Here is a 27,867-nt window from a genome sequence, read left to right on the forward strand (position 1 = left end):
TGTGAGCTATTAGGCAACAACCTCCAAGTTAGTCTTGACTAGTTTGGGTAAGACTGCCATATTGATCTCCCCAGACTTGCTAATTCTTGGGTTTATGGTTTAAAAAAATATATATAATTAATTGTTTTAGTTGAATATAGTGTGCTCTCTGCAGTCTGAAGGCACATATCTTATAATGTGCTTATGAATTTTTATAGAATCTTGACTCTCTTTTCACTGCTTTGCCATCTTTATGTAGGTCAATTCAGGGTCCAAGAATCAGGTTGTTGTCATGCCTGATGCAAGCATGGATGCCACGCTTGATGCTCTGGTTACTTCTGGATTTGTTGCTGCAGGAGATCCCCACATGTCACTCAGCTCAGTGATTTTTGTTGGAACGCTACACCATGGTTTTGCAACATTAACATTTTGTTCAATTTATCTTTGTTCATAGCATATATGGTATATCTAGTGAGGCCAATGGCATTACATTTTTGAGCCAAAACATGACAACTGATGCAGGGTTTGCTGGAACTTTTCAGGGAGAAAGAACTTGTCAAACGTGCTAAAACCCTATCAGTAGCTGGAGGAACAGATGCAGGAGCAGATGTTGGTCCAGTGCTCAGCAAGGGGGTACGAACAAGTACATGTTGTGCATGGTCACCTGTGGTTTGACTTCTACTATATAAGTTGATATTTGACATAGTTTATCAACTTGTCTTTGATTTGGTGTTTAAACTAACTATTCTGATGTCTAGAAATTTTATTGTAAGATATATTTACAACATTTCACTTGTATTAATTTTTTATTCTTTTCTCCTGTCACCTCTGTCAGACTAATGTGCTTGTGAAATGTTGCAGGTGAAAGATGGAATATGTAGATCTGTACAAACTTCAGTTGAAAGTGGTGCTAGACTTATCCTTGATGGAAGGGACATCATGGTACTGTCCCTGTATTGTTTTAGGCTATTAATATTCTAGCTTGCATCTTCATCTTTGAAATATAAAGTTCTGTTGTGTAAATAAATGTATAAAGTATTTCAAGGCAGGCTCTACCATAATAAGTCTCATGTTGATAAGTATTGGCTACTTAAAGTCGAAAACAAAGTATGTGTTGTTTGGACTTCGAATGGATTTGGGAAGTCCCTTTAATGGATGATATTATCAAATTAGGTAAAAAAAACAACCTTTTCTACCACAATCACTCTATTCTTTCCCACAACCCCTAACCTTGGAAGTTGGAATAACAACAATGAAGAAGATAGAGTAGGGAAAATATGCATATGCTGGCATGAATTTGTTGTGGATGCTGAAGTGATGTATACTTTATGGTCTTGATGTTAGAGTAGTCTTCATAATAGGTTTTGTGAATGATGGGAAATTAGTCCCACATTGGTAGAATAGAAGTTGGTTATATAGGTTAGTCTATATAGCTAAATGTTGGATGGAAGTCCCACATTGGTAAAATAGAAGAAGTTAGCTTGTTCAATTCTATATAACTTGTTGTTGGAAATAAGCTCCCACATAGGTTGAATAGAGGATATTAGCTTACTCTATTCTATTTAACTTGATGTTGGGAAGAAACTCCCACATTGATTAAATAGAGGATATTAGCTTACTATATTCTATTTAACTTGATGTTGGGAAGAAACTTCCACATTGGTTAAATAGAAAAGTTTAACTTGAATCTAGTCTATAAGTTACTCTATTCTATTTAATTTGATGTTAGGAAGAAAGTCCCACATTGGTTAAATAGAAAATTTTAACTTGAAGCTAGTCTATAAGTTTAATATTTAGAGCATAACAAAATTTTAAGGTGTGTCATGGGTTATGACCATGGGCCCGATTGGGTGCGAACATATACTTAGGAAAATAATATTTGCTCGCCCGATAGGGTTAAGTTAGCCCGGTCGGGCGCAAGAGCAAACTTATTTTCTGAAGTACAGATGGCCCGCCCAGGCGGGCTTTGCCCGATCGGGCGCGAGCCTAGTTAAAAGATTTGTCCGTTTATTAGCCCGACCGTGCGGGCTTGGCCCGATCAGGCAAGTGTAAGCGGTAAGTTTCCTACGGTTAAATTAATTAGGATAATAGTGACTATTCATTAAAAGTCAGATTATCTTAATTAATTATTTTTTGGAAATGGTGACTCTTGAATTAAAAGGCTGTTTATTATATATTTTAATGACTCCAAAAATTATAACTTACTTTTCACTTTTTATCTTCTTCTTCCTTTTCTATTCTAATTGTTCTTAAAGTGTTCTTTGGGAGTTTAATTACATTGCTTTAATTGATCTCGAACTTAGGGAAAATCCTGGAACCATATTAACCGGTAACCCATAGCAATCATAGTGGGGGTTAAAATTGCTTTAAGGAAACACGTCCCTAATTCTTCATACCCATAATTATTTTCTAACACTTGATACCTTTGATTTGAATCTGCATATATTCTACTTCAAAAGAATTTTGGATTTTTTGGGAGTAGGGACATTATTTGTGAATTCCTTCTTGAGTGATTTAAGACTTGGCTGCATGAAAAGATGTTTGCATAGCCTCTATATTCATTATTCAAGCTACACTCTCCATGATCTTAGTTGTTTTACTTTCTAGAATAACTCTCTCTTTCTTTCTTGTCCCCCTTTTCTCCCCGTGGTGTAGTGCTTTCATTTACCCTCATAAAGGCTCCATTTCCATTTGACGACTAGTGTTTGAAAAGGCGCACCTAGGCGCTGAGGCGCAAGGTGTTAGGGATCATGCGCTTTTTGTGGTCAAGGCGAGGTGATTTTGATGAGGCGCAGCTTAAGGCGCACAAAGTTTTTTTTTCAAATTTTTTTCTATTGTTTATTATATGCGCCTCACTTCAATGAGGCTCACCTTAGGCACAAGGAACTCTGAAACGCCTTGGTGTACTTTAAGCCTTTTTATACATTGTCGGTGACTGGGCTCATTGTTGATTCTTGAAGCCGTCCCATATTGATGAGTGTTAATTTGAGTTGAGAGAATATGCTGCTTATATCTTCAATGTACAATTGCTTTTAATTAGTCACATACTTACATCTCACTGTTGCTAATCTTTATCTGGATCAGACTGTATAGTGTATACTTTCTGAAGAATTGTGAATTTTGGGTTGTTCCCAGGTTCCAGGATATGAGGGTGGGAATTTTGTTGGCCCAACTATCTTGAGTGACGTCACATCTAGTATGGAGTGTTTTAAGGTGCCTCTATCGTTGCACCCTCCTCTATGCGAATTGTGTTAAATTAAGGATTGTTATTTGGATTTTCATACATATAACAGTATTCAATTTTTTGTTAACCAGGAAGATATTTTTGGACCAGTATTGCTATGTACACAGGTGACATTTGGTGACTTAAAAATCTTTTCTTCTCCCTAAATTTTTCCTCCTGCTACAGAGTAATAATGGTGTTACCTTTTCTTTGTGACAGTTCAAATTTGTTTGAATGCAGGTCCACAGTTTAGAAGATGACATAGCCATCATCAACCAGCACAAGTACTTCTCAACTCTCTTCTGCATTATCAGCTTTTATTGAAGTTTGGGTTTTAGTTTCACTATTTGGGTTTTCCAGCTTTTATTGAAGGTGGTTTGCTTTATGTCTGGATTTATATTTGATACCTAGTAATTTAAATTAGTTATCTGATGATTACATCTTGATGGAGCTCTGAGGCAGTATATTAGACTTTTAATGATTTAGCTCAGTATATAGTTAAACCTCTTCATCCAAAGTATTTTTTGCTCATTTAGGTTTGGCAATGGAGCATCTATTTTTAGTACATCTGGTATTGCAGCAAGGAAGTTTCAGAATAAGGTTGAAGTAGGGTTGGTAAGCTCCTTGTCTTAAACCAAAACGGCCTGCTTAATGTTCCTGTTCCTTGGACATTGCCAAATTTTACCTTCTAAAATGCTCTGTGATTGGCTCAGATTGGGATCAATGTTCCTGTTCCGTTTCCATTGACAAATTCTTCGGCTGGATCAACAGAATCCTTTGCAGGCAATATCAATTTCCATGGTCTCTATCTCTGTCTTTTTCCGTTAACCCTTTCCCCCTTTAATACTTACACCACACTCTTCACCCCCGTCCCTTACACCTGATGTGAATGCACTAGTGTATACACACTAAGGTTGTGTTTGGTCATAGTTAACATTTTAAACTGAAATTTATCTTCAATGTAAATTTTGGTTTCAAAGTACATTTCCTTTGTTTGGTTTCTCATGTAAAATTAGCAGAAAAAGGAAAAAAGAGAAATAGAGGGGAGAGGATGGAAGGGAGAAGAGAAAGGTGAGGATATGGAGGAATATATTGTATTCCTTACACGAGCAAAATATTTTCAACTACTGAAATAAACAACGTAATAATATTACTTCTCACCCCTTATAAAACCAGAGGAAAAAAAAAAAAAAAAAAAAAAACTAGTTCTTGACTGTAAAATGACTTTTTGCCAAGAGAGGGTGTGGCTATTTGTGTGTAGTATTTAAATCTGTGCTTTTGCATAATATTCTCTTTAGACTGCTCTCGGACTACATTAACTGATGCAATTTTGTTTTTTGTTCAACATTAATTAAAATATGTAGGGAAAGCAGGTATTCATTTCTATACACAGGTTAAAATAGTTGCACAACAATGGAGGGACCTAACCTCTAAAGGAATCTTATCAAGAAAAACCTTAACATCTGAGGGGGAGGCATCAAATCAAGCTCTTCCCGTGACCGTGTCTTCATCATCTGATACTGATTCTTTCAGCCATGAATCCTCGGATTCAGTCCCAAAATCATCACGAGAAGAAATGACATATCTGAAAAGGCCAGTAAATGGACTTTCCATTGAAAATGACATGTCCTGCACTGCAACATCGTTGTCATTTGCTAGCACATTTGGAATGAATCTACCTCAAACATCTACATTTACTGAGGTGTATCTTTCCACAACTCAGGCCTTTGACAATTTTGCCATGGATTTAAATGCAGAGAGAGGAAATTTCTCAATGGAGTCTCACGGGAATAATCTAAACCCGCAGCTGGTTGTTACTTCTGAGAGTAATTACATGTCGATGGTATCGCATGAGATGGGACTTATTTATCAATTTGAAAGAGCTTATACAGTTGCACCTACAATTTCTGAGCAAATGTCTACCTACAACGAGTGTGAAGATTGAACCAACTCCGAGGTTGTCACATATGCCTGTAATGCCCCAAAAGGCTTGTGATTTGAACCCTATGGTTGGGGATACAAGTCATTAGACTCATGACCAAGCACCATCATCGGTATTACCTACAATAGAGAGTGTGATGATTGAACAAGCAGATCAGAGGCTTTCATATATGCCTACAATGTCCCAAAAGGCTTGTGATCTAAACCCCATGGTTGGGGATACTAGTCATGACCAAGCCCCATCATCGGTATTGCCCACTTCTGAAAGAACAAACTTTTAGCCTTTGGCATTCAGCTCCATAGATTGTGTAGAACAGGTGACCTAACAGGCTGACATCAGATTTTAATGTTGATTTCTTAACCTAGTTATTCACAGAAATTGAACATTCTTCTTGGGGGAAAGGGAGAGGACTGAGCTTTGGTAACAGTTATTAAACGCTGCTTATCATGTTGCGATCTCCCAAAGTCCCAGTCTCCCACCATTGCTGTCCGAATACACCATAAATGTATGTCATATCACCTTGTTTTGATTTGAGTAATGGTACCCACTCTTAAATTGTCCATTTAGCTCTAAAGTAGTAACCTAAACCAATCAGAGTCCTAGGTTTTTTTATCTTAGAAGACAACACGTGAGATATGAACATATATGATCATTTACTCATTGAACATTGAACATTTTTCTATCAACCAAATATATCAATCTCTATATATACCAACAAGTTAAGTTTGGCCATTTTTGTATTGATTCCATTAAAGCAAATGGCTTTCAATTTTCCATTGGTATTAAAGAGTAGCTTATATTTCGCCACACCATGTCATCCACTTCTTACAAACTTCAAGGAGAAAATGTAGGATTTTTCTCCAAACTAAGCTTATTTGGCAAAATAATTTACAAAGAGGATGCGTGGCAAAACTATTCACCAAATTAAGCTTTTGGGATAAAATGCTGTCTTGGACAATGTTTTTAGTTGTTAACTTTTTTTTTTTTTTTTTTTTTTTTAATTTTGTAATTTCTGATTTTTAAAAATTAAAGAAAAAAAAATTGAATTGCACATAAAACGCTGACCGAGACAACGTTTATAGTGTTTTTTTTTTTAAATGAAACGCTGCCTCACTTAGCGTTTCTTGCGTAATTATGTTCGTTTTTTGTCGTAGGATTTTCACTTCACTCATCCTCAAATTATCACTCTCACTCTCTCTCACTAACGGACCCATACACTTTCACACTCAACCACCGCCACCGATGCTGCCGTTGCCGCCACCGCTGCTGTCGCCAGTCGTTGTTGCTACTGCCCCTGTTTCTCTCACTCACTCACTCAATTTTATGGTAAACCCTAAATTCAAATTACTGTAATATTGATAATTGCTCTTAATTGTGGTTGATTAATGTAATGTCAAATTGTTGCTAATTATTAATGAAAATGTGGTAAATTGTTGATAATTATTGATGGTGATGTGGTACATTGTTGATGAAATTGTTCATGAAATTGTTGATGGTAATATGGTACATATATGTGAAATTGTTGAAAATATTGATGGTAATATGTGAAATATAATTGTTGATTAGTATAGATTATAATTGGTGAGAAGACTCTTATTTCATTATTGATAATTTTATCTATCAATTCATATTAGTGTAATGTTTATAATATTAGTTTGTTAGTAATCGTTTTGCATTGCAACCTAATCTAAGAGTTTATAAATGGAGTTAATGCTTAGTTTGTAGGCAACCTTTTTTACCTCGCTCTAGATTTCAATTATCCTAAAATGTGTTTTGGTTATGTAAAATATGGCTGCACAAAATGTAGTTTTGTTATGCCGGTGGGGAGGTGAAATTCTGTTTGATGGACCCCGTGTCGAGTATAGTGGAGGAAATATGGAACCACTAACACTTGAACCGAACATGACTTTCAATGATTTGATGAATGAGGTTCATAGTAGTATTGGTTCAACCCCAAGGAATGTTGAACTAAACATTAAAATGAGGTTAGAGACTGGCAATGGGGTTCAAGTGTTACCTGTTTCTACGAATAAGCATTTGAAAGCTTTAAGGAGCGTTGTTGCAATGAAGGGTGTTCCCACTGAGATATATGTAGAAATGGTGCCTATATGTACCCAACAAAGTACTCGGCCATAACAACAATCTACATATATTTCCGATTACAACACAAAGCCCTTCCAAGTGCCCTCACACGACATTCCATCAACTGAATATGGGATGGGATCTTTCAGTCGAATGCTGCATGACGATCAATTTCACATGCCGTTTAGTTCTCATATAGCTTCACCTGTACATGGGGGGGCATATGTGGCAATGACCGGCCAACCTGGGCCTTTGACATCAAACACCGTCACACCTTCACCGATGCAATTGCATAGTTATTCGCCTATGCAAGATGTTGTTCAAGCATCGCGGTCTCAACTTGTGCCTAATCATCTTAAAACTATTGTGAATAACGAATTGTATGTGTATGATGTGTATACAAATGATGAGGCCGAGAGCGGAGAGGAAGAAGATGGACTTCAAAACATGGATGTTAAACCTGCACACATGGAAGTTGGTGAGCCCCTGGTTAGAACTCCCGTACCTTGGTTCAGTCACGTAAAAGAGAACTATGAAGTTGATTAGTATTGGGCCGAATCGGGTAGCCATACATTGTTTGTTCCCGGGGGAGAATTTGAGAAGGGGATGTATTTTGAAAGTAAGAAAATGCTTCAAGAAATGGTGAAGATGTATTCTATACAGAGGAATCAATTCTACACCACAGTGACATCGAATGAGAGTGTCCTTCATTTGTTGTGCAAGAAGAAATGTGGTTGGATGCTACGGGGTACCAAATCAAGTGAGCACTCGCGTGGCTTTACCCTAGTCACGTACAAAGGCCTGCACCGGGAGAACTGTGTCACAAAAGTACTATCTACTGATCACCCACACTTGGATTCGTCCATAATATCAAAGTATGTGAATTCCTTTGTGCGGAAAGATCTGTCCTTGAAAGTTGAATTCATACAGGAACTCATCTTCAAGCAATTTCAATTTGATGTTCCGTATCGAAGAGCATGGTATGCCAAGGAGAAAGCTATAGCTGAAATATTTGGGGATTGGGTGAGTTCTTACGACAGACTTCCGCACTTCATGCAAGCACTCCAACAGTCAAACCCGGGAACGTATGTCATAAGGAAACACAAAACTCTGGTGGACGGTGTATACTACAGCAACATGGAAGTGTTTGAACGAGTGTTTTGGGTCTTCGATCCTTGTATCGAAAATTTTAAACATTATATTCCTGTTATCTATATTGATGGGACGCACTTGTACGGGAAGTATAAAGGAACACTGTTGGTTGCTATAAGTGTGGATGCAAGCTTCCAAGAATTTCCGCTAGCATTTGCGGTGGTTGAAGGGGAAAACACTTCCAGCTGGTCTTGGTTCCTGGGCTGCATTCGGGTTCATGTCACGCAACGAGATGGCCTCTGTGTTATATCTGATCAGCATCCTGGGATCATTGCAGCAATGAATGATCCTAACGTTGGCTTCACCGAGCCGTGAGCCTATCACAGGTTTTGTGTTCGCCACATAGCTTCTAACTTGAAGACTCACGTGCGAAGAAACGACATGAGAGATATGTTCAAGGCTGCGGCATACCAAAGGCAGGAAAGAAAACTTCAAGCTGATCTGTGTTTCATCGGTGAGGCATGTACCAAGGCCATGGAGTGTATTGTTCAAGTCCCGTTCACTATGTGGTCTCTCTTTCATGACGCTGGTCGCAGATATGGGATATGTACTACAAACTTCTCTGAAACATTTAACAATGTGTTGAAGGGAGCTCAGTTTCTACCGATCATGTCCCTTGTCGAGTTAACTTTCCACAGAGTTAATTGGTATTTGGTATATAACGTTTTCAATGACCAGATATCATGGACGGAGAAGATAGGACACCCGAACTTGTGGACCATTCTGTCCTGACACTACAGGATAAACATCGGAGCGTTGACATATGGGACCAGACGGTAATATTTCATCTGTTATTTCATGTACTTTTTTTTTATACGTTGATGTACTATCTAATACTAATTACAGTCGTACAATGATTTTTCAGGTTGATGTAGCGAAGATGCTGGTTTGCAGGCACTACACTACCAGGGTTATGGGCGACTGGGTTGTCGATCCACGCATTATTGCGGTACGTCAAGTACGCTGGCTTTGGTGGTATTCATCGAATGGCGTTTAGAAAGATCGATCGAGCGCTTGTCACTGCGCTAATGGAGAGATGGAGACAGGAGACGCACTCCTTCCATCTACCTGTTGGGGAGGCGACCGTTACATTGCGGGACGTCACGATACTCACGCGTCTTCCTATACATGGGACTACGGTGACAGGACATGCGTTAGTCGATCCCGTTGGTTTGGTAGCCCGGGTTCTCGGGGTTCAGCCGGGTCCTGACGAGATTAGGGGCTCCGGGTTGAGGACCGGCTGGATACGCGATACTTTCCGTGCGCTGCCTGCGGACGCTGATGACGCCACGGTTTAGAGACACGCTCGAGCATACTTGTTCCTGCTCATATCGGGCGTGTTGTTCGGCAACAAGAGCGGGAGCCATATCCAGCTTATTTACCTACATCTGTTAGACCACGACCGGGATCATATTCGTGGATACAGCTAGGGTAGTGCCTGTTTGGCAACGTTGTATCGCCACCTGTGTAGAGCCTCCCACCGTGGTTCACTCGAGATCGGAGGACCTCTGATTGTGCTTCAGGTAACCCACCTAATTATCCATAAGCTAGTTTGGCAATGACTTACGTTATACTTAACATAGTTTTGTATTTTGGTATTACAGTTATGGGCTTGGAAGCACATCCATGTTGGCAGACCAGGTAGGCTTGTTGTACATCGTCGGGGGCAGCAGGACCGGGACGAGCAGTTTCAGGCGTACATCGCTCCACCACTCCCTACACCTGATGAGGCGTATGGTTGCAGGTTTGTAACATTTGTCATTCTTTTTTGCCCCCATACGGTTTCATTTTGCTGGATGACAAACTAAAACAATTTGTTGCCATAGGTGGGTGGTCCCTAGACTCACACATGCGCATGCGGCGAGGGGTCTTCCGTACTACCGAGACGCCCTTAACCGACTCACCGAGGATCAAGTGGTAACTTAAATGATACTTGTAAACATTTATGTACTGTGTATACTGTCTGTGGACTAACCTATTCATGATATTACTGTTGCTGTGTTATTGCAGATGACATGGGATCCGTATGTACCTGACTTGGTAGATGTCATGCCTGCACATCTGCTGGATCATCAGGCAGAGTGGCGTGCCAGAGTCCCCCTGATCTGTTTCGAGGTTGTGGAGAGTCACTTACCCGACCGAGTCATGCGACAGCTTGGACTACGCCAGCCTATCCTCCAGCAGTCTGACACTAGTGTATGCCTTCACGGCATTGACCGTCGGGGAAAGGGGGAGACAAACTGGTCAGTGGAGCATTGGTGTTTCCTTAAGCTATGGCAGCAACGCTTGGAGTTTGTTGTTGGAGGTGATCCGATGTAGGGTGTTATGGATCCTCACGATCGGTACATGGTGTGGTACAGGCGTATTACACGACGTTTCATCAACCGCAGCTACACACCACCATCCACACATTACCATCCAGCATATGACATCATTACAGGATATGTGAGTTTCTTTTATTCTACTTATTATCCTCAATTTTTAAATTTTTATATCATACAACCGACTAATCGATGATTACTGCAGGCGGCGGATATGGTGGCGATGGTTAATACACTATCAGTCGCCCTTGCAGACGAACCCACCAGAGCCCAGGTCGAGCGGGTGTGAGATATGGGCGTCGCTACCTTACAGAGATATGGTCACGGCCATCTCATCCACCAGCGGGACAGTCATGATGGTCACTCCGTCCATTCACAGTTCGAGCTCGGCCAGAGCAGCGCTGGAGGTGATCCTACGTCACCCAAAGATGCAGAGGATTACATCATCCACAGTACTGCGCCCACCAGTACCCAGGAGGACCCATCGTCTAGCTAGCAGACTCCCCCATCGCCCCGAGACCCATTCACCACCGTTTCTCATTACAGGCAGCGTCGTGTCAGACAGAGGGACGACAGACAGGATACAAAACCGTTACCCCGAATAAATGAGTCGGGATAGTATTATCTGTTTTATTTGCTGTAGCCGGATATTCTAGAATGATGTATATAACACTTACATTATTAATATAATAAATGTTTTTTGAATGAATCTGTGTGTGGTTTGAAGTTTAATTTCCTTATTTGTCCAAATCGGACTTATGTCAGTCAAAATAGATCCTTTTAGACTGATATATATCAAACAACAGACATTTGGGCTTCATAATGAGAAGCGGGGTAGAAGCGATGGCCCGTGGTGGTTCATGGTGGTTGTAGTGCTGTTGGTGGTGGTTGGTGGTGGTTAGTGGTGGTCGACGGTGGTGGTAAGGTTGGGGCTGGTGGTGGAGGTGGTTGTAGTGTTGTTGGGGGTGGTTAGAGTGTTTTGAAGTGCATAAGGGTGGTCGAAAGTGGCGGGAGGTGGTGGTTGGTGGTGGTCGACAGCAGGGGTTGGTGGTGCGGGTGGTGGCTTATTGAAAAGGCTGGGGGTGGTGTGTTGGGGGCAGAAATGGGGCAGAAATTAGAGAAGAAAGCTTGCTGGCTGTTGGTATTGCAGTCCAGTAGAAAAACGTTGTCTCAGACAGCGTTTTATGTACAACAAAAAATTTGTACATAAAACGCTGTCTCGGGTAGCGTCTTATGTGCAACAAAAATTTTGTACATAAAACGCTGTCCCAGACAGCGTTTTATGTGTATTAGAAAATAAGAAATTCAAAAAAAAAAAAGTCAATGTGAAACGCTGTCCCAGACAGCGTTTTACAAATTGATTTTTTTTTTTTAAAAAAAAAGGACATAAAACGCTGTCCGAAAAAAGTAGTTTAGTTTGGTAAATAGTTTTTCCACGCAACCAATTTGCAAAATACTTTGTGTTTTAAGCTCACTTTGGAAAAAATCCGAAAAAGTAGCCCCTACTATAAAAACATCAACTTACTAAACAGCACTATGAATTGATCTTTATATGATCTGCCTTAGGAAATCACTATATGATCTTTATATTAGTGTGTTTGGTTGGCTTGGTGTGTATCCTTAAGTTTTCTTGCATGGTGCCTTTTTTAGGTCTTACCATTCAATCTATCAAGTACAATGTGCAGTTTTCTCTGTCTGACTAGTGACTGCGTAGTAATCTTCTTTGGTAACTTGATGGTTGACACAGGATCCAGGGAACCTTGGTACACTGCTTAGATCGGCCCTGGCGTTCAAATGGGTAAGTGACTTTGCATCCTCTTGTGCTTCTACCTTTAGATCTTACTAGATGGAAGCCCGTGCGATGCACGATTTTTTCATCTAAGATTTTTAATTATTTGATTTATTGTATTTAATAATTTTAGAAAAAATTACAAAAGTTTAATATATATTTTTTTTTTACTATAATTTATAATGAATTTATTAAATACAAATAAATTGTAAATATGATATTTTTTCCGTTATATAAAATATTTAATGTGAAATGATAAATTTTTAATAATTTAAATCCTAAATCATTATTCATTGTTTTACCATATCTTTTATTTCGATAGATATCTTTTATTTCGATAGAATCACCAACCTCGTCCACAACCAACCTACTACATCAATGGATAAATTGAACCGTGAAATGCTAGCCAAACTGAAATTGATATAAATAAATCTTTACATTTATATAAAATAAATCAATATATTTACCAATAAATGAAAAATTGTTGCGATATAAAATCAAATCTATGCATTGAAATTTTTTCATTATCTCCAAAAATAACCAAAATCTTCCATATATTAAGTATACAACATCTAATCGTATGCCATTACATAAACAAATAATTGTTAAGTATCCTAAATAAATACATTGTAACTAATAATTACAAATATAAATTTAAACATAAGATTTTAGAAATTACCCGGACATTGTTGACCAAAAATAAAACATAAACATAAAATCATTGAGTATCCCAAATTAATACAATGTAAGTAATAATTAAAAATACTAATTTAAACATAGGATTTTAAAAATTAAGTTAAAATTACCCGGTCATTGATGACCAAAAATTAACACAAAATTACTAACACAAAATTCGCTTGATGGGGTTTTTTATTGGTACGAAATTTTGTTTGGTGTCGTATGATGTGTCAATTTATAATGGTAGGTATCACAAATTTTAATTTAATTATAATTAACGAACAATTTGTATTTCTTATCATAAATACTATCAAAATTTATCTTATAATGATAGGTATCAAACTTTATTATAAGCGTTTATCATTTAAATAATTTTTAGTATATTTTTTTTGGATTTCTTATACACGTAGTATTAAATTAATAAATTTATCTTTTCCTATATTTTTACTTTATTTTTTGTCCATTAAAATAATTTAATTCGTGGATTATAATCTACATGGCATTAAAATTTTAGATATATCAAATCTAATTCGTTACTTTTATCTAGGTGGCGACATAATTTTTTAATTCAAAAATAAAATACAAATCTTTCTTCTTATTGGTCGAAATAAGTATATTTCTTATGTGGCGCTCCGAATGCTCTCCAAAAATGCCTACTTTATTTATATATATTAGATTTGTGGGGTTGCCAAAGGTTTAAATGTTGTAAAGAGAAATTGTGAATATTTTACAAGTGTATGTCATTAGCAATGTCCATTTCACACTTTATAGATGTATCATGTAGCTGGTCATGAATAGTTTTTTAATTCGTCATGCCAAAGGAATGAAATTGAAAAACCAACCTGCTTTTATCATTTTAAGACTTCCAATTTACCTGAACTTCTGTGCAATAATCAGATTCTTATTCTTTGATTAGATCATAGATGTACGACCAAAATCTTTAAAAAAAAACTTTGTACTTTTTCTTTGATTAAATACTAGTAGGAAAAAAGGAACTACAGCATCAACTTATAGAAGAACATATGTAAACACTTGTATTCATGTTCAACAGAATGGTGTTTTTCTGCTTCCTGGATGTTGTGATCCTTTCAATGAGAAGGTATTCAGGGCTAGCAGAGGTGCGCCATTTCAGATTCCCCTAGTTTCGGGAAATTGGGCACATCTTGAAGCTTTTAGCAATGAAGTTCAAGTGAAGATGTTTGTTGGTCACCCTGCTATTAGCAACGGATTCAAGCCTGTTCATAAGTTGTCCCAAAGGCTTGCACATTCTCTGGCTGATACGCCATTATGTTTACTTGTAGGCAGTGAGGGTATCGGTCTTAGGGAGAGAGCAAGGGAATTCTGTGAACTGGTAAGCATACCAATGGCTGATAATTTTGAGTCTCTTAATGTCGCAGTGGCAGGTGGAATATTAATGTTTATGCTAGAATCTGAGTTAGAGGACGCCCAGACTTAATTTCAGATGCAAGTCTCTAGTAGACCGGTGCCTTAGTTCCACATGTGCAGCTTAAAGTAAATGATAGAGAGAAGGTAGAAATGAGTAAACTATATTGTAAAGTTTTTTTTTTTTTTTTTTTTTTTGTAAAATCATACTTCGTATTATATACTTTAGGGTTTCTACTTAAAGATTATTACGGAGTATATGTTGAATGTAATTGCGATCCATGAGTTAAACAACATAAATAGTTTCATAGATTGATTTGCCATGGTCTTTGGTATACAAAGATGCTCTATTGCTCTCCATTATAGGGGCACTTCCACCAATGAGGCAATGATTGATCACCAATTCAAGTACGTGAGTACGTCTAAATAGGAGATAAGAATCATCAACGTTACTGATTTAGGCCTGTTTGGTGGTAGCGATTGAGGTAGCGGTTAGCGATAAGAATCATCCACGTTACGTGATTACGTCTAAAGTTTAAACGCCGACGTTAAAGCTCTCCCTCTCCTCTAGAACCTTCTTCTTCACTTGCTTCATTTCTTCATCGAAATCATGCCTCGTCGTTCTGGTGGTAATTTCTCTATCTCTTTCCTTTTTCTTTTGTTTTTCCCTTCTTTTAATTCATGTTATTACTATATTTTAGGAATTAGGGTTTTCATTATTCATCTAGAGTCCAATTTTATTTTGATTTTTTAGGGTTTTTTTTGTTACTTATTTGTCAACGTTTTGATGGAAATAGAAATTGATACGGAATATTAAATGATGGAGCTTAATTTTTTTTTATTTATTGAAGTTTTAATTTGTAATTCGTAATGGCTCAATTTTTGTATCAATAATGGTGAGAATTAGATTAAGTTGATGTTTTGACATGATTTGATTGAGGGTTTAATGAATTATATTCTAATCTATGAGATGAGCTTAATTAGGGTTAATCTGATCTCAGCTGGTTTATGTGAAAAATTATAACTTCTTGTTAAGGGTAATCTAATCTATAAATTAGATATCCTTTGATTTGGTTTTCTCATCTTTTCTGAAGATAGCTATAGAAATGAAATATCTGCGCAATTATAAATCTGTAACTCTTTTTGAACGTTAGAAATGTGTATGTTCAGATTGAACCTGGTTAATTTCTGTTACTCAGATGTTCTGCTTATGACATCTTCGTTCGAAGACTAATACTCTTATTCAGCGATTTGTTTTTAATTGAATTTATTTTAAGATTACCAAGTTTTGATAAATCAGGAGGAAGATCTGCTCCTCGTCCCACGGCTCCGCCAGTCCGTAACCCTCCTCAGCCAGGTACATTGGCTTTCTTGTCTGCCTTCAAATTACTTATCCTTTTTTGAATAACTCAAGTAGAATTTGTGATAATCAACTGAAGTTAACTGTTGTAGCTGGCATCAAAATGCTTATTTGTAGTTTTCACTCTCTTGTATGCACTGCTCACGTGTGGTTAATTATTTGCAGCTCAACGTGCTCCTCCACCAGCCCCTGCTCCTGCTTCCTGCGGCGGATCTATGCTTGGGGGTCTCAATGCCACTATAGCTCAGGGTATGCAAGTCATTTTGTAGATGGTAGCATGAAAAAAATTTAAGGGCATACTATTCTCAAATTTCTTATTTGTTTTCTTGTTCTTGCTTCTGTAGGTGTTGCCTTTGGAACTGGTAGTGCCGTGGCACATAGGGCTGTGGATGCTGTTGTTGGTCCTCGCACAATCCAACATGAAACTGTTGTTAATGAGGCAGCTGGTGCTTCTCCAGCTTCTGTTAACAACAATGTTGGTGATGCTTGTGGAATCCATAACAAGGCCTTCCAAGATGTAATGTTTTCGTTTTACTTTGAAGTTTGATATTATTAAAGAATCAAGATGTAATTTAATCTAACTGCATCATTTAGCGACAGACCATTTCCTATTCAATAATAATATGTTTAACCGCTGAAAAATGAAGAAAATCAGGTTATGATTCTGGGCTGCTTGACAATCTCATTTTTGATTTTTTGTCAACGTGCAGTGCCTGAACAATTTTGGGAGTGAAATCAGCAGATGCCAGTTCTACCTTGATAAGTTGAGCGAATGCCGCAAGAACTCTGGTATATATTTAGTACTGGTGGGCTGATGCCTATTGTTATGCCACTTTTTAAATGCTTTGATGTCTATGGTATTGGTGACTCCTATTCATAGTTTTAGCCTGGTGGATATTTCAGATGCTACCAAGCTAGGTGATTGAATAAAGATTTCTTTGAACTTTCTATATTGTTACGGGATGGCTTACGTTCATAATGAGTAGACTGCTTTGAGTGTTCATGACTTGCTTTCACAATGGGTCGACTGTTTTGAGTGTTCATGACTTGCTTTCACAATGGGTCGACTGTTATGTAGCTGTCTTATCATTCCAAGATTCAAGGTCTTCTGCACTTGTTTTGATTCTGCATTTCTGCATGGAGCTTAACTGCTCAATATATTCATTTTTGTCAATCACAAATTCACAAGAGACGAGGTTTTCTAGTGCTAAAGAAAATATACTATGGAGTATGAGAATTTTGACTTTTTTTGGTTCATCTGATTTTGTACTTTTTTTTTGGTGAATTTTCTGAACTTATTTCGTTTGAAGTTATTGTCTTAATTTATATCATTTGAAATTAATTTTTGAAACTAATTTTTGAAACCATTATCAAGTGAGTCCTAAGTGTGTTTTCTTCAATCAAATTGACATATGATTCTTGTTTGAGTCAATTAAGGCTAATTTTTTTTTTAAATTATAATATAATTATAGAGAAACTAGAATTTATATATATCTGCTTGGGCACGCCTAGTCTGGGCTATTATCCCGAAATTGTTATGATTTTGCCTTTGAGATAGGACTACTTTTAATTCCAGAAGTAAGTTTGTGATTATAGCAAATGTCAAATAATGAAATCTAAGACTATGACTTGATGTTCTTTATAGTTCACATGATTAGGAGATATAAGGAAAATGTGATCATCGCACTTGTAGTGAAGCAATGATGTATTTCACTTGTTTCTCGTCTTTCCTTTTATAATGTTTTAATGATAAGTGGATAGTATTTTGCTGAATTGGATTCGAAAAGTTGGTAACAAACTCAAAATTCATGATACATTGCTGCATGAACCTCGAAATCCAATATCGTTTTTCTCGAGAGCTTCCTATCATTTGTTAAATTCATTTTCTTCCACCTCATAAGAAGCCTTGACTAAACTGTATCACTATATGTGACTGTTGAGAGATTTAAGAAGAATTTGTGGTAACACTCGGCAGTGTCGTGCGCTTGAGGTGCGTCTAGGCGCTAAGGCGCTAGGCGATAAGGGGTAAGCGCGCGTCCTTGATGCACTACATTCTGAGGCACAACATAAAGGCGCACTTATGTTTCTTTCCTTGATTTCTTTCAGATTTTTTCCCATGACTTCTTAGGTGCGCCTCACTTCAATGAGGAGCACCAAGGTGCTCTAAGGCGCGCCTAAGGCTCTAGGAAATCTAATCGCCTTAGTGCGCCTTAAGCCTTTTTATACGTTGAGGCTCGGAACACTCGATGAACCACATAAACCTCTTTTTTTTTAATTCTTTCTCTCCCTTCTTCTATAATGTGGTCCTGATTTTTTGTTTCAGATCTAGTGCACTAGAACTCATATCCATTTTCTCTACTCTTTCCTTCACCAAAAAAAATATTTTCTCTACTCTTCCTCTTCCTATGTGCTTCGAGCTCTCTCAACGGACAGTTGGACATCACTATGGGATTGTCGAGTAGCCGGCTTAGCCAGGGCTTAGCCGGATTACCACCGTCGACAAAGACTTGCAAATCCTCAAAATCTATGAGTTGTAAACTTGTTATTAAACTAATTACAACTCTTACAGCTATCAAGTATCAATGTCTTCTTGTTTTATAATGTATATTCTTTCATTGTCTCTTCTTTTTACATGCTGTTCTTAGTGGAGAATTGTAATATTACTTATGTTTTTTTAATCTCGTGCATATGATGGTTCTTAAACGAGCTTGAACCTTAACGACCTCGAGCCGAGCTCGTGAAGTTAAGGCTCGACGAGCTAACGAGCTGAGCCGAGCCTGTGTCAAAAGTAAACGAGCCGAGCTGAGCCTAAGAGGGTTCAGTCTCGGCTCGTGCGATAAGCACCCCTAACTCTTACAATGACTACCAATACAATAACTCTTCTTGATAATCTAGCCATCTGGCTTGTAAGAGATTTTGGGTTCTATAGTGCTTTGGCATCTGTCATCTTTTTAATAATATTATCATATCTACATCAACTATATTAATTGTTTTAAAACATTTATTAAACTTAAATTTGTGTTCATATACAGCACCCGTGCTAAAGACAGCTAGTTTTCCTTCTTCTTTAGATGAGTCCTTGATTTTGAAGGTGAGTTTACCAAATTTTCCTATCATTAGATTATAAAGATAAGTTTTATTATATTGGACATTATGGATGTCATCTAAGTAAAACTTAATCATAATTGCAGAATAAGGCAACTGAAGTAGAACAATATTTGAGCGGGCGATGCATTTACCTTGTTGGTTAGTTCCCAGCTAGCATCAATTTTTTCATTGCAAATTTATTTTCTGTTATTATAAAAAGTGACGTTCAAATGCAGGTCTGATGGGCTCTGGGAAAACAACCACCGACACTATTTCCCCTATTTTCATATTTTTCACCATTAAAAAAATTATTTTTTGAAAAAAAAAATCTGAAAATTAAGTTTACAACCTATATATTGGATTCCCATAAAAAAAAAAAAAAAAGGCATTATTATCACATTTTCACAAGTTTTGAGCCATTATTATGTTAGTGTTATTTGGGTGTTCACTAAAGATTTTAGCTACTGGCAAAATATGCCTCTATAGGGTAAGGTGGGCAACTGATGGTGCATAGGCATGGTGCTGGGGAGCCGTGGGCAGCAAGGCTTAATGCTAGGCAGCCGTTGGGCATTCCTCATCTGGGAAGTTGGTGTGCATGCTCGGGGGGCATGCGAATACACAAATATCCGTTGAGGCCCTTAGGGAACCGAGTCCACTTTCGGAGATCCGATGTTGAGCTATGTTAGTAGCCGTTGATTTTTCCGGTGAAAGCAAGATGCCCGACAAACGAACAAAGAAGTGGGTGACGATCCTTCGCTCACCGGGGCCGACGTAATGTAAATCAACGAATGTACGTAACCTAGATGGAGGCGATGGACCATCCGTCTATTGACCCGGGGCCCTGAAGGGGCGTCGTTTATACTGACTAATTCGATGTCGGGCTGGGAGTTACGAGACTCGCCTAATGTCTTGATGTTGTCGTATGGCGGCGTGCTTTCACTCACGGGGGCCTTGGGATTTCATATATATTTGTTTGCTCTGATTGGATGTTGGACCTAGTATCGGCTGAATGTGGCTGGAGAAGTGCCCGATGTCTAGACAATGTTGCGAGCAGCATTAATAATCTATGTCCCTGAAGATGTTCGGCAAAGTGGTGCTTTGTACCATGTACTTGGCTACCATTGTTGGAGGTCTTATTCGGTGGATTAGAGTTACGGAGGATTGCTTTGCACCGTGGATACTCGATGTCGGGTTACCTTTGCATGTTGGCTAACCATAGGAACATGTGCGGGTGGCCTCTATTCTTGTTGATGTAGTGCGTGGCCTTTCTTCGTTGTTGCTGACGATGGGAATCGTGTCGGTGGTTGTTTCTTTCACATCAAACGGTGCTCGTTGGGGTCTTCCAGCTAATTCATACGGCTACTTTGCGGTCGTAGGGGTGCATGCTTGGTTGGTCTCGACGAAGCGGTACGGTACGCGTGTGAGTGGTATTTGGTTTATTTGGTTAGCGGGCTCCATGCTTGTGTATCGCACCGTTCACCGATGAACCTCTTCATTGATTGCTCCAAGTGCTCTATAGCCTTGGACGAGATATGGTTTTCTGTGTTGGATTCCTATTGATGGTATTGATGTCCCTATAAAATTGAATTCCGTCGGACATCCATTTGTGTGTTAGGTGGACCTCTGCAACTAGGTCTGTTTTCCAACCACAATGGCGAAGCAAAGAATTGTTGGCTTGGAATATGGTCTCTAGTTGTGCCCCGGGATGCAGAATGTTGAGTGGGAATGGACGTTGATTCGTCACTACGCTTTTGAGTGTTTAACGCTAAGCACGAACGACATCCTAACACGAGTTGACCGTCTCCGACAAAGGGAGGGCTCATGCGTGTTGGAGTCGATTGAGGAGTGCTACCTGGTTGATCCTGCCAGTAGTCATATGCTTGTCTCAAAGATTAAGCCATGCATGTGTAAGTATGAACTAATTCAGACTGTGAAACTGCGAATGGCTCATTAAATCAGTTATAGTTTGTTTGATGGTAACAGCTACTCGGATAACCGTAGTAATTCTAGAGCTAATACGTTCAACAAACCCCGACTTCTGGACGGGATGCATTTATTAGATAAAAGGTCAACGCGGGCTCTTCCCGTTGCTCTGATGATTCATGATAACTCGACGGATCGCACTATCTTTGAGCCGGTGATGCATCATTCAAATTTCTGCCCCATCAACTTTCGATGGTAGGATAGTGGCCTACTGTCAGAGTCATTTTTGGTGGACGTAGGCTAGGCCGTCGACCATCCAACATAGGCGCGCAAGGCCTTCGGGATTCCACTTGCTTAGGCGAGCAAGTGCACGCTCGGTTTGAGGAGGACGAGCCAAGTGAGGCTAGAATAACTCACTACCATGTCTAGGACTTGTGAGGTTATCAGAATAACCCCCAAGTGCTTAGGCCATGGTGCTAGCAAAGGCTTGGTCAGCTAGGCCTTGGGCCTATGGCTAGCACGCGCGCGCGCGCACTAAAAAAATCTTGGAGTGTTGGATGAGCAAAACTCTATAAAAACCTTTGATACTTATTGAGGGGACTTATTAGTACCCTAATAGATCATACATGACCATAGGGCCAAGGTTGGGTTCAAGGATCGGGCTTGAGAGCCCATTATTGTGTTACTGTCAGTTGGGTGTTCACTAGTATTTCAAGGCCAGATCAAAATAAAGCTCTTTAGGGGGCGAGTGCTCACTCAAGGGTCAGTGGCTGACTTAAGGGTGTCTCTAGGGCTAGGGGCCTTGGGCATAAGATGGCCTAATGGGACTATAGCACACTTGGATGGCTATGGTGGACACTTGATCGGACAAACCGACTCGGTAGTCCCGACTAGGGCAGGTGCGGAGTGACTAACAAGGGCCTATGGCTTAGTACGGTGCATGCTAGCTAAGTGGTGCGTGGTTTGACTAAGGGATGCTCTTGGGATCATATTAAGGTGTCTCTATGGTCCACTACTATAGTGGAGACCGTAGTGGCTCCGACATGGAGGAACAAGTGTGGCCCGGGTAAACGGTGAATATGGTGCCTTCGAGGGAACCATGGACTTGCGTGGCCATGTACTGGATTCTAGGGAAAAGCCTTAGCTTGTAGATTGGTCTAACCAAAGCTTCCCTTAGTGGACTAGTTATAGTAGGGACTCTTTGAGGATTATGCTTAGTCATCGTGGATGCATGCGGTTGCCTTGGATCTATGGATTGGCTAAGTAGTGGGGCTAGTGGGCGGTTGAGGTAACCACCCACGTTGCACCACTCTCCCTAAATTGTCGGGACGGTTATGCTGAGGTGGCATGTGGCTAAGTATGGTTCCTAAAATATAGGACCATGATGTTAGTGGATTGACTAACGGTTATCTTGACTGGGTCTTTAACGGTGGTCAAGCGGGAACGCGGTTAAGCTACTACAGAGGTGGTTCCTATAAATAGGAGCACCAAAGTAGTGGGGTGTGACCATGAACGTGGGTAGTTATTCTGAGAGGATAATGCCACGTCATGAGGAAGTTACACCACTCACTTAGTGGCCCTAGAAAATGGGAACACTAAGGAAGTGGGCGGTTACACTAATCAGGTGGTTGAACGCCACATATGCACACTGATGCATGTCTCCTAAAATCTAGGAACATGGCTTAGTGGGGCTTGGCGGTTACCAAGCAATTGAGAGGATAATGTTGGACGCGGGTAACTCCCATAGTATGTGGACAAGGCCAGATGCATCCAAGTAAGCATGCAAGTAGTGGGCGGTTATTAGTTCATGGGTGTAGTGGGCAGTTATCCTATCTAACTGGGCTGTAATCAGTGCCTACAAATAGGCCAAGGCATTCATTTGATGGGCATCGAATTTGGAGAGCTCTAGAGAGAGATTATAGAGAGAGAAACTCCTTGTAATTTGTAAGCCACGAAAATAATAAAGTGTTTACGTTGTTGGCGCTTTGTCTTTTGCTTGTGTGTGTTTGTTCTTTGTTGCTTGAGAGTTAGGCTGGTCTATACTTGGTCTAGGCGCCATCACGAGAACCTCCTAAGTTCCTAACTTAGAGGAAAAAACAAAAAAAAAAAAAAAAACTAGTCCACAAAATATCAAAGCCAGGGACACTATGTTGTGTGTTGAATTGCAATTGAGTTAGGTAAGATTCTTCAATTAACTAACACATTATTAGATTTCATTAGATGGTCCATCGAATATATGAAAATATATATATATATATATATTAGATTTCAACACACAACACAGTGTCCTTGGCTTTGATTTTGCCTAATTTAAAACTAATTGGATCCCTTCCATTGCATGTAATCCCATTTTGAATATGGCAAATACTAAACATCTAAATTTCATTAGATAAAATCATATACTAATTAACTATTATATGTCTAAAATTGCAAGCTTCTTTCAATTAATGACTTGCGTCCATATTTTATATTATACTCTTATCAATTGAAATAGTATATATTAGCTTCGATCATGGCTATTTAAATTGTTTTTTAACTTCAAATTTCTTACGATTTTACGATCTTAATTCATTTGCTACACTTAAACGCCACCAACGGCTACCATACAAATCAGGAACGGGGTTATCTTGCCGCTATTTCAAGAGTCATTGCCGTCTAAGGAAATTGGACATCCGAAGAAGATAAATCCTTGTTCGATCAATGGAGAAGGCATTCCTTCAGTCCAAACTTTGCTAATGAATGAAGTTTGTTGAATTAACTTTGTAAGTTTTGGAGAAAGCATTTCTTCACTGCAAACTTTGCTAATGAATGAAGTTTGTCGAATTAGCCTGATAAGTTTTGGGGGAATTGTTAATAAGTTGGTCTAAGCATATTGGGTCAGACAGTCTGACACAATACTTTCACATCTAAAGAAATAAGCAATTAGAGGAAAGATAGAATTTTAACAAAACAATATACAGTAATAGAATTTTATCAAAACAATATAAAGTAATAGAATTTTAACAAAATCTATGAGTCTAAATCTATATCCTATACTAAAACAATCCTCAAATAAAATCTTGGGAGTACTCGTGTCGCTCTGTCACGATTACATTGTGTTTGGGGTTTAAATAACTTATATTTGTGCCCAGTCCACAAATGAAAATAAATAAAGCCCAATATGCAAGGTTCAACCCTCAAACTCTAAAGCCTAGTCAGGTAAAACAAGGCCCAGTCAAATGACAGCCCATTTGACTCCTCAAGCCCATTCCACTCAATTGGAACAAGATATAAAAGCTCACATTCTTGCATTATTACATTCATACACAAAAATTGCCTCAAGCAACAAATACTCTTGCATAGATATTCTCTCTTGTTCTTACACTCGTACTGACTTCGGCATCGGAGGGGCCTTCCTCGACACAACCCCCGAGGCCAGTTTACGTTTGTTCAGCTGTGAAGGAAATCCTCAATTCGGTCATCACTCGAATTGGGCTTCATCTCCACTCATCCGAAGGACCTGCTGAAGGTAAATTGTTTTCTGACCGAAACAATTTGGCACCGTCTGTGGGGAAACTTACAAAAATTTAGCCAAAAATCTCATACCGATCTAAGCCAACGCAAAAAAAAAAATGACTAAGAGTGGCAAAAGTTCCAAAAAAGCGAGAAAGATGGGCATAATAACGGTGAGGACCGATAGGACACCTTCACCGTCGCCTGAACCATCTGCTTCTAAAGCCGAGAGGAGAAAATCTGCGCGAAGGATCTCCCTCGCGACGGGATCACCAAGCTGGGAACTCGCCGAGGGAGAGCGATGCTCATAAGCAGAGTCCTTCGCAAAGCATGCATTCAACTCCTCCCACCGTTCCTTCGACTGAAGAGGTGGCGAGGGCAGTGGCTGTCTGCATGGAGTTCATGAAAGCCCTGGGTGGACGCCTCCCATCTGTGCATACCACTCCTCCTTCACCCCCGCCGAAGTCAGAAAGCCAGAAGAGGAAACTGACTTCGGGAGGGGAAGGGCGGATTCCACTCTCCAAGGGAGAGGGAAGCGGAAGAGCCGAAAGCCTGGGCAAGACAGGACGGCAACGGCGAGGGGACTCCGATCACTTCGAAAATTCCCAAGTCCGAAACTCAAAGGACAATCCAAGCAGCCACAACGCTTCTCACCGAAGTGTTTACGAGCGCCTAGGGGAAAGGGAGAAGGACATTCACAGTCGTCTCACCTATCCCGAAGGCTCTCGCCCAGAACTGTCACGTGGAGGGACACCCCTCACTTCCACCTATCTAAGAGGGAGAAGTGAAGTTCCTTCGGAAAGGCAGAAGGGAAAAGATGTGATGGTTCCTACCAGTTCCCCTTTCCAGAAATGGATACTAGAGGAACATGTGCCGACAGTCAAAATTCCGGCACACATCACTTACGATGGCACTTCGGATCCGAAGGACCACATAGCCTCTTACGAGGATCATATGTACCTTAACTCCAGGTCCGAAGCTACCTGGTGCAAATACTTCCCTGCAACCCTTAAAGGTGTTGCCCAATCATGGATTACCAAAGGGCTGAAGGAAGGCTCTATAACGGGTTGGAGTGATCTCGCCAACAATTTCAAGAGCAAGTTTTCCACGGCTAACCGCCGAGAGAAAACCACTGCAGAGCTCATGGGCCTGCAGCAAGCGGAAGACGAAAGTCTCCGAGATTACTTGACTCGCTTCAGCAACGAGTCGTCCAGAATCACAAGTCTGGACCAGAGTCTAGCCGTATTCGCACTACGGAACGGCTTACAAGCCGGGAAGTTTATGGATTTCATGGTCATGCATCCCCCGCAGACCTTGGAAGAAGCTCTCGATGCTTCGGATAAATTCATCCTAGCCGAGGAATGGAACAAGGCCAAGTTGCAATCTCAATCAGGGCTTGCCAAACCAAAAGGGCAGCCAGCCGAAGTTCCAGGGTCGAGGAAAGTAAAGGCGAAAGCCTCAGAACCTCCCTCGGCCACTGAGCCGAAAAAAGACAAGGCTCCCTATCTGGGAAAATTTGAGTCTTACAACCCTCTCACCTTACCACGTACTAAGATCTTTAGTGCGACGAGGGAGGAGGGAAGATTCAAGAAACCGAAGCCGCCTCCTTCTTGGCATCAGAAGAAGGGGAAAGATCATTGGTGCGAGTTCCATGAATCACGTGGACATTGCACCAAGGATTGCCTCCAGCTGAAAGACCAGATTGAAGAGCTGGTCCAGAAAGGGTACTTAATGAAATATGTCGCGGAACGCCGCGAAGAAAAGAAAGTTGAGAGAGACTCTCGGCAGGATCTGGATTACCACCGGAAAAGGGACAAACCTTCTGAGGGAGGAAATCATGACATCTTAATCATTTCCGGAGGTATCTCTCGGAATGCATTGAAGCGCCATCTGAGGGGGCTCACCCATCAAATTCATCATGCCGAGTTCCGAAAACCACAGTCTCCGGTGCCGAACATGATGTTCACATCCGAAGACTGCAGGGGGTGGTGTACCCCCATGATGACCCATTGGTTATCATGACGAGCATTGCCAACCACAACTTCTATCGGACACTGGTAGACGGTGGCAGCGGGGCGAATATACTTTTCCGAAAGGCATTCGACCAGCTGAAGTTGGAGAGCAGGCACTTAACTCCAGTTCCCTACTCGGTCACTGGATTCAACGGCTCTTCTTCATATCCAGATGGGAAAATTCTTTTTCCCGTCAGGCTCGGCCAAGACCGAGCAAGACGAAGCATCATGGCCGAATTATTGGTCATCGATGCCCTATCAGTATAAAACGTCATTATGGGGAGACCCTTCATCCATGACATTCAGGGAGTTGTCTCGACTTATCATCAAGCGATGATCTACGTTTCTGACGAAGGGCGCTCCGAAAAAATCTTGGGCAGCCAAAGAGAGGCCCGAGAATGCAATTTCCTCAAACCATCCAAGAGTCGCCGCAGTGACAAGGATGATGAGGAAGAAAAAGAGAAAGAAAAAGAGCGAGGTACCAAAAGGCCGAAGGGCCTAAGTGCTTCGGCTCAGGGGTCCCCAAGAAAAAGAACATCTTTAGGGACCGGAAAGGCTAGTTCTTCAACTGGGCCAAAAGATTTAGAAGAAGATCAGCCGAAGCAAGGGAGGTCTGCTGATATTGACAGTAGGCCCGAGCCGGAAGGGCCTGGCTCCAATGCAATGGAGTCAGATGAACAAACTGAGTCAATACCGTTGACCTAAGGTGATACTGAAAAATGTGTCAGCATCGGACAAGGGCTCGATCCGAGCCTCAGGGTTGAATTAATCCAACTCCTTCGGGACAACCGAGATGTGTTCGCATTCTCAGCAGCTGACATTCCGGGAGTTAATCCGAACCTTATCTCTCACAAGCTTAATGTCGACCCCACATGTCGGCCAGTTAAGCAAAGGAAGCGAAATTATTCCGTTCAAAAGAACCAAGACATCGCGGTCGAAGTCAAAAAACTTCTGGACGCAGGGTTCATCGAGCCTTGCTAATATCCCGAGTGGCTGGTGAATGTGGTGATGATTCAGAAGGCTAATGGCACCTGGAGAATGTGTGTTGACTTCATGGACCTAAATAGGGCCTGTCCGAAGGACTTCTATCCCTTGCCGAGAATCGATCAGCTAGTCGACTCGAAAAGTGGCCATGCTCTGCTTAGTTTCATGGACGCATTTTCTGGGTACCATCAGATTTTCATGCACCCCGATGACAGAGCAAAAACGACATTCGTTACAAGTGTCGGGGTGTATAACTACAAGATGATGCCCTTCAGCCTGAAAAATGTCGGGGCGACATATCAGAGGTTGGTGGTCCAAGTGTTCGCCGAAAAAAAAGACCACAATATGGAAGTCTATGTTGACGATTCTATCGTCAAAAGCAAATAGGCAAAAGACCATGTTGCAGAACTAGCCGAGACGTTCGCCACTCTAAGAAACCATCAAATGAAGCTGAATCCGA

General features: G+C 40.2%; 3 protein-coding genes across 3 annotated transcripts; all 3 read left to right on the forward strand.

Annotated features, from left to right (window-relative positions):
• The first annotated feature begins 308 nt into the window (after positions 1 to 308).
• Positions 309 to 5,818, forward strand: LOC110694264. The gene is made up of 9 exons (XM_021871442.1): positions 309 to 389; positions 522 to 648; positions 841 to 921; positions 3,115 to 3,192; positions 3,295 to 3,330; positions 3,443 to 3,486; positions 3,739 to 3,817; positions 3,916 to 4,003; positions 4,567 to 5,818. Exons 3-9 carry the CDS (start codon positions 919 to 921, stop codon positions 5,145 to 5,147), a joined length of 909 nt encoding a protein of 302 aa, XP_021727134.1. The 5' UTR covers positions 309 to 389; positions 522 to 648; positions 841 to 918; the 3' UTR covers positions 5,148 to 5,818.
• A 2,047-nt stretch (positions 5,819 to 7,865) lies between these two features.
• On the forward strand, positions 7,866 to 8,693 carry LOC110694320. The gene has a single exon (XM_021871493.1). It carries the CDS (start codon positions 7,866 to 7,868, stop codon positions 8,691 to 8,693), a length of 828 nt encoding a protein of 275 aa, XP_021727185.1.
• Positions 8,694 to 15,071: 6,378 nt separating this feature from the next.
• Positions 15,072 to 16,782, forward strand: LOC110694265 (coiled-coil-helix-coiled-coil-helix domain-containing protein 10, mitochondrial-like). Its single transcript, XM_021871443.1, has 5 exons — positions 15,072 to 15,178; positions 15,850 to 15,906; positions 16,075 to 16,158; positions 16,254 to 16,426; positions 16,620 to 16,782. The coding sequence occupies exons 1-5, from the start codon at positions 15,160 to 15,162 to the stop codon at positions 16,722 to 16,724; spliced, it is 438 nt and encodes a 145-aa protein (XP_021727135.1). The 5' UTR covers positions 15,072 to 15,159; the 3' UTR covers positions 16,725 to 16,782.
• The last annotated feature ends 11,085 nt before the right edge of the window (positions 16,783 to 27,867 follow it).

Source organism: Chenopodium quinoa, unplaced genomic scaffold (genome assembly GCF_001683475.1).
Source record: "Chenopodium quinoa cultivar QQ74 unplaced genomic scaffold, ASM168347v1, whole genome shotgun sequence".
In the NCBI taxonomy this organism is placed as follows: domain Eukaryota; kingdom Viridiplantae; phylum Streptophyta; class Magnoliopsida; order Caryophyllales; family Amaranthaceae; genus Chenopodium; species Chenopodium quinoa.

Excerpts from the sequence above, each read along its gene's own strand:
- LOC110694265 (XM_021871443.1), top strand. Across the intron at positions 15,907-16,074 it reads CCGTAACCCTCCTCAGCCAG|CTCAACGTGCTCCTCCACCA; the intron begins GTACATTGGCTT and ends AATTATTTGCAG. Across the intron at positions 16,427-16,619 it reads ATAACAAGGCCTTCCAAGAT|TGCCTGAACAATTTTGGGAG; the intron begins GTAATGTTTTCG and ends GTCAACGTGCAG.
- LOC110694320 (XM_021871493.1), top strand. The coding sequence starts at position 7,866 with ATGGTGAAGATGTATTCTATACAGAGGAATCAATTCTACACCACAGTG.
- LOC110694264 (XM_021871442.1), top strand. Across the intron at positions 3,193-3,294 it reads CTAGTATGGAGTGTTTTAAG|GAAGATATTTTTGGACCAGT; the intron begins GTGCCTCTATCG and ends TTTGTTAACCAG. Across the intron at positions 4,004-4,566 it reads AGGCAATATCAATTTCCATG|GGAAAGCAGGTATTCATTTC; the intron begins GTCTCTATCTCT and ends TAAAATATGTAG.